At 36.2% G+C, this 5,924-nt stretch overlaps 1 protein-coding gene across 2 annotated transcripts; it reads left to right on the top strand.

The window, feature by feature from the left end:
- The first annotated feature begins 1,412 nt into the window (after window positions 1-1,412).
- LOC116027374 (F-box protein SKIP14) lies at window positions 1,413-5,534 on the top strand. Of its 2 annotated transcripts, none has more exons than XM_031268957.1 (3): window positions 1,413-3,075; window positions 3,907-4,596; window positions 5,128-5,534. In XM_031268957.1, exons 1-2 carry the CDS (start codon window positions 2,152-2,154, stop codon window positions 4,459-4,461), a joined length of 1,479 nt encoding a protein of 492 aa, XP_031124817.1. In that variant the 5' UTR covers window positions 1,413-2,151; the 3' UTR covers window positions 4,462-4,596; window positions 5,128-5,534. The 2 variants fall into 2 exon arrangements, with proteins under 2 accessions (XP_031124817.1, XP_031124816.1); XM_031268956.1 differs by having other exon boundaries at window positions 5,125-5,534.
- Window positions 5,535-5,924: the final 390 nt, after the last annotated feature.

The following is a 5,924-nucleotide window of genomic DNA, read 5'->3' as shown; positions in this document are numbered from 1 at the left end:
AAGGCCAATATTTTACACTCAAAGTTACAAGATCTACACTCAAAGGAAAAACTAAGTACTGAGACAGAACATTACACTCGAAGAAGGAAAAATGTACACTCGAAGAAAAAGAACATCTAAACATACATACTTAAAATTATAACAATGCCACTGCATGTTTTTTTAATTCTTCTCCATTTTGGACTGTTGATTTGGACCAGATCTATGGTTGAGATTTAACCTTTTTTTTTTCTTTTTTCTTTTTTCCTAAAGTCTTCATTCGCATGCATATATATATATATATATATATATATATATATATATATATATATATATATATGATCGCGTTCAGGTGCGTACGAGCCGCCTAGGAGAAAACTGAGAACGCTTATCAGCGCGCCACATGTCCCAAATGTAGTTGCACCTAACGTTATAACTAGGTGTATCTAATGTTATAACTAGGTGCATGAATGTTAACAAGGTAAGTTACTTGCACTTGTAAGTGAAAATAGGTGCACAAGTGCTTTAACATGTATTACAGATGCAAGTAAATTGTACACTGAGCATCAACACTAAGTGCACCTAATGTTATAACTAGGTGCGCCTAGGTACATGAATGTTAACAAGGTAAATTACTTGCACTTGCAAGTGAAAATAGGTGCAGGCAAATAAAATATACGCTGAGCTCAATACTAAGTGCACCTAATGTTATAACTAGATGCACCTAACGTTATAAGTGGGTGCACCTAAGTGCATGAATGTTAACAAGGTAAATTACTTGCACCAAAGTTTGAGTTATTTATGAAAATGCCACCGCGTCGTTTTTTTTTAAAATTACATCCGATTCGTTGGTCTGGACACGTGGACGGCTGTGAAGCGTTCTCATTTCCTTCTTGGGCAGCAGTTCGCATGGGAGTGCACCCTATATAATAATAATAATAATAATAATAATAATAATAATAATAAATGGCAGCCAGCTCACGGCTTGCCCCGCCAAGCCCGCAAGCCTAGGCAGGGCAAGCCAAAAAAGCTCACTCTTTGATGGGTTGCTATTTTTAAAATTCATCCCTTATTTAAGTAGGGACGGAACGAACGGATTAGGTAGACTAAGCTTGTTTTGAGGGTTCTAATGATTAGATATAGTTTTTATTAACATAGAGTAAGGAATAGTATCTTTTTTAATCAATGTTATGAGATGAGATAGTGAATACTGAATATAATACAATAAATTTTAGTGAGAAAAGAGTAACATTTTTGCTTCTAGAATTTTACAATCGGTAAACCTCCCGAGAAGGGGGTGTGATGTTATATTGTTATCCCCTCCCGCCACGAATTTTACCGCAAAGCAAGCGGTAAATCTGCACCTTGCATGAAATTTCTGCTCACAAATTCCCAATATTTTCAACCCCGTCCCTCCAGACCCCACATTTTACTCTGTGTCACCCCTCTCTCTCTCTCCCTCTCTCTCTTTCTCTCTCTCTTTCGTCCCCTTTCTCTCTAGGCTAGATTTCGTGTCTCTTTTCCCATCTCGCTCTCTTGAAGAAATTCCATGAGCTATGGCAGATTTCAGATCTTCTGATTAATTCGGAGCCAATTGAGTTCGGTTGAAGTTTCGGATTCCGTAACCCGCCTCAAGGAAAAGTCTTCAGCTTCCCTCTCTTGATTTTGAATTAGGGGTTTTCTATTCTCAGTCAGGTTATCGCCTATCATTACTCCATCGTTCGTTTTTATCTTTATTTAAAAAAAAAAATTTGTTGTCAATATATATCATCTGCTTTTTGTTTCTTTCTATGGACGTTGAGGGGAAAAGATTCGCTGCTTGGGATTATTGTATAGCTACGGCATTTTTTGAAAAAATACGGTGTTTTTTCGTTGCTTATTCGATTCAGATGCTGAGAAACTTAGGGTTCGTCACGAGAAACTCTGTGAGATTTTAGGTGCGTTGTTTTATTGTCATCCAAAATTGAGAGTTTTCCTGTTGAATCTTACATATTAAAAAAAAAGTAATTTTTTGTTTTTAAAAAAATAAAAATTAGAGAGAGGGATAGCAAGGGGGAGAGATACCCAAAAAATTTGTGATAATCTGCTCTATTTTTATATTTTTTCCGACTTTTCCTTTGGGTTTAATCCGAAAAGTAGACCTGAGATCTAGAGTTCTATATAGATTTGAAAATGGCCTTGAACTATTCACATAGGCCCATATTTCCTGCTCATATATCTGAGGACAATTTGGTGTCCCCAATGAGGATTGTGAATGGGTATCTTGTGGAGGGCGTTCCGGATAAGACTGGGGAGGGTTTTATTTGGCCAAGACATACGGGTGGGGAGTCAGAGGAGTGGTTTGAGTATGGGAGGGAGAGAGTTGATAGCTGCGGATTGCCAGAATCGGCATCCAAGGATATCATTGACCTTCTGCCTTCCGACCCATTTGAGATGGGCGCAAGCACATATCCGATCGAGATGGCCATAAGAACCACTGTTACAGCTCTTACTGGTTGGCTTAAGGACTTGGAGATAGATTGTGGAGGATCACAGAGAGATATTGTTGGGCCAATTAAGGAAGATTATAGCTTTTTGATCTGGAACAATGCCATGAGATTTCAGCAATTCCCATCACATTACAAGTTGAATATATCTAGTTGTATGAATCCATCACACGAGAGGGCTGTAGGAGATGAACTGCCCCAGTTTGGTACATCATCAACTTGCAGTACAAGAGACATTGGCTTTGACAATGGATATAGTAATGATTTTGTGCCATGGATTCAAGAGAAGGATTTGGCATGCTCTTCTGATGACAAGGGAGAAGCTCCCCACGAAGGTTTGTCATATGCTTTAAATTATCTTGGAGTGAAGGATCTTTTATCAGTTCAAATGGTATGTAAATCATTGTGTTCTACTGTAAAAAATGATCCTTTATTGTGGAGGAGCATTCACATTGATAAGCCTTTAAATGAGAGGATCACAGATGATGTCCTCCAGCTACTGACTAGCAGGGCTCAAGGTAGCATGGAATGCCTAAGCTTGGTTGAGTGTCCCAGGATCACTGATGATGGCCTGAGGCGTGTACTTGAAGCTAATCCACACTTGACAAAGGTCTGCATTTTTTATTTTTTTTTTTGCTAACGAGTATTTTTTCTACTTCAATTATTATTTGTGTGCCCGGTTTCATAGTGATTATCACTCATTTGGACTAATCTATTGTGGTGGGTATGTCTTAAATGTTTGTCCATTGTGCTTCAATGATCTTCTAGTTTCTAATGACTTATATTCCTTTTATTTGAGGTAGGGGAGGAATGGAGGATGGGATTGTATAAGTTATATTTTGGAAAATCTTCTTTTCGTTTTCTTAACTTTATCTATTATTATAGTGAATAGGACATTAATACACTTTTGGGAAATTCTGTTAACACTTGTGGTTGGCTGGTTGCTCTTCTTATATATATAATACGCGCACAAACACCTTAAATAACCATACAAGACAATACAGCTTAAAACCAGCTCATATAATTTTGATTATAGTGGAGATTTGGGTTCACTTACCTAAACTCGTCTTTGGGATTGGTTTCAGACTGTCAGTTTTGTGTAAAACATATCACATATGAGGTATATGCCAACTCTTAATCTGAAGAATGATTTAGTGTTCTGTTTGTCTTTAGTGTATTTTATAATATATTTGTGGTCATCAACTATGGAGATTCACCAAGGATAGTATTACAATTACTATGGAACTAACTCTCTTATCTTGAGAAGGTATAGATGAACCTAGCATGCTTCTTTACCTTTGTGCTCTCTCATGGAGTTTATTTCATTTGCCATGTTTTTTCATACTATTTGTTTAGCTAACATTTTTTGTGTGTTTAACATCTACAGAGTAATATGTTGATTAAATGTTTATTAGGGTTATAACACTATTGCTTCTTGCAGCTGTGTGTTCCTGGATGTACAAGACTAAGCATTGAGGGCATTATGAATATTTTGAGGGCTTTTAATTCTAAGAAGGGCATTGGTATAAGACACCTAAGAATTGGTGGCCTTTATGGTGTTACTCATGAACATTATGAAGGGTTAAAGTCCTTGTTAGGCGCAGAGAGCCTCAAGGAGCAAAATGATCCCAAGCCACATTTTTATTTGAGGGGGAGTGTTTATCGCTTGTGTGATGATGATCGTCCTATTGATATTGAAGTATGCCCAAGGTGTGAAAAGATGAGGTTGGTGTATGATTGCCCTTCTGAAGGATGTCAAGTAAAAGATCGTGCTACTCAAGGATGCCGGGCATGCACCCTTTGCATTGCAAGGTGTGTACAATGTGGCAAGTGCATCAATGATGGTCCATATGAAGAAACATTTTGTCTGGAAAATCTTTGTACTGATTGTCGTGATCAGATAGAGAATCAAGAGAGGCATGAGGAGGAGGAGACTGGCCTACGTAAGCATCTTCATCCTCATGAGCGGGGTCATAACATTTCTCTTCATGGCTAAGGCAAGATATCTGGGGTCTTAATTAGGTGTTTGGAAAATTCCACTGTTTTAGTTTCTCAAGTGAAAGGAGAACACGTGAAGCAGCAGCTGGTTGACTTTGAGCTATCGCTTATCATTATGTTCAAGGCCTACCAGGTGAGTCTTTTTGGTTGGTTGAGACTTGAGCTTAGAGTGATTAAATGATAGCTGAAGCCTAGTTTATGTTTTCATGAAAACATATATCTTTTTTTTGTTAAAAAATGAATTATGAAGTTTTCAGATTCTATAAATCCGTTTTCAGGTTTGTCATGTTTATTTTATTTTTGCATACCACGCAACTGCTTCATATATCAAGTCATTTCCCCCAGGTTTTGAGTGATTTAATTTCAACATTCCACTTTCATGTTTAGTGATAGAGATATCTTTCCTGTGAAATTTGTCATATTGTTCCTGTGAGCTATCCTCATTCAATTTGTTTCCCATGGGTTTAAGTGTAGCATTTACATAAAATGAGAGAGAAACAAGTTGGGCAACTGAGGTAAATTCTCAATGGTTAGAGAAACTGCTATGCTCTGCTGCATTTTTGGTTGGGTTTCAAAATATTATGTTGTTGGGAGTTGTGAAATTAGTGTAATCTGGTAGTTAACACTCGTCTAAGTTACGATTATTTCTCTTTAATTTCAGCAGTTCAGAGACACATATGCTGAAGGCAACACTCAAAAAAAAAAAAAATTTCCAGATGGCTGAAGGATGTGCTAACCTGGATACTGTCTTCTTGGATTATCGCTTATTTTACTGTTGGCATGTAAAACTATGGATGGCTTCATTTTACTGTTGCCATGTAGAACTATGGATGCCTTCATCTTACTGTTGACTGTTGAGCATGTAAAACCTATGATTTTTTTTTTTTTTTTTTTTTTTTTTTTTGGGTTGGGGTTAAAATTACATTCTAGGGGTTCAGGTTCATTCAAAATTTGTTGGCCACTGGGCGGCTAAGTTTTACCACCAAATTAAATCTCCAACCCCAAACTGTATAAATCTACAAGTCCCTAGTGATGCTGGCTTTGTTTCTTTAATGCTAATTACCTTCTTTATATTCTATTCTCTATAACTAAAACTATTGTTTTCTTGTCGGAGAAGTTGAAAAGCTTTTGTTTAATTTTTAGTTGTTTTTTTTTTTAATTATTTCGCAAATTAGTGTTTTTTTCTAGTGGTTTAACAATATTTTTTTAATGTGATTTTTAATTTTGACTTTTTCAGATTAATACAAATTTAATAAATATTTAATTTACTAAATTTAATTAAATAATACAAAAAAAATAAATTAAATTATGAAGTCTTTTATCATCGTGATAAACTCGGAATAGGTATTAAAATGGAGCCCGCATAGTGTGTAGTTTTGTTTTTTGGTTTTTGTTTTTTTGTTTTTGTTGTTTTTTTTTGGGAGAACTGTGACTTTATAATGTAGATTTGTTCACATACAT

The sequence above is a fragment of the Ipomoea triloba genome, chromosome 8, assembly GCF_003576645.1.
Source record: "Ipomoea triloba cultivar NCNSP0323 chromosome 8, ASM357664v1".
NCBI lineage: Eukaryota > Viridiplantae > Streptophyta > Magnoliopsida > Solanales > Convolvulaceae > Ipomoea > Ipomoea triloba.
This window is presented reverse-complemented; position numbering and strand designations above follow the sequence as displayed.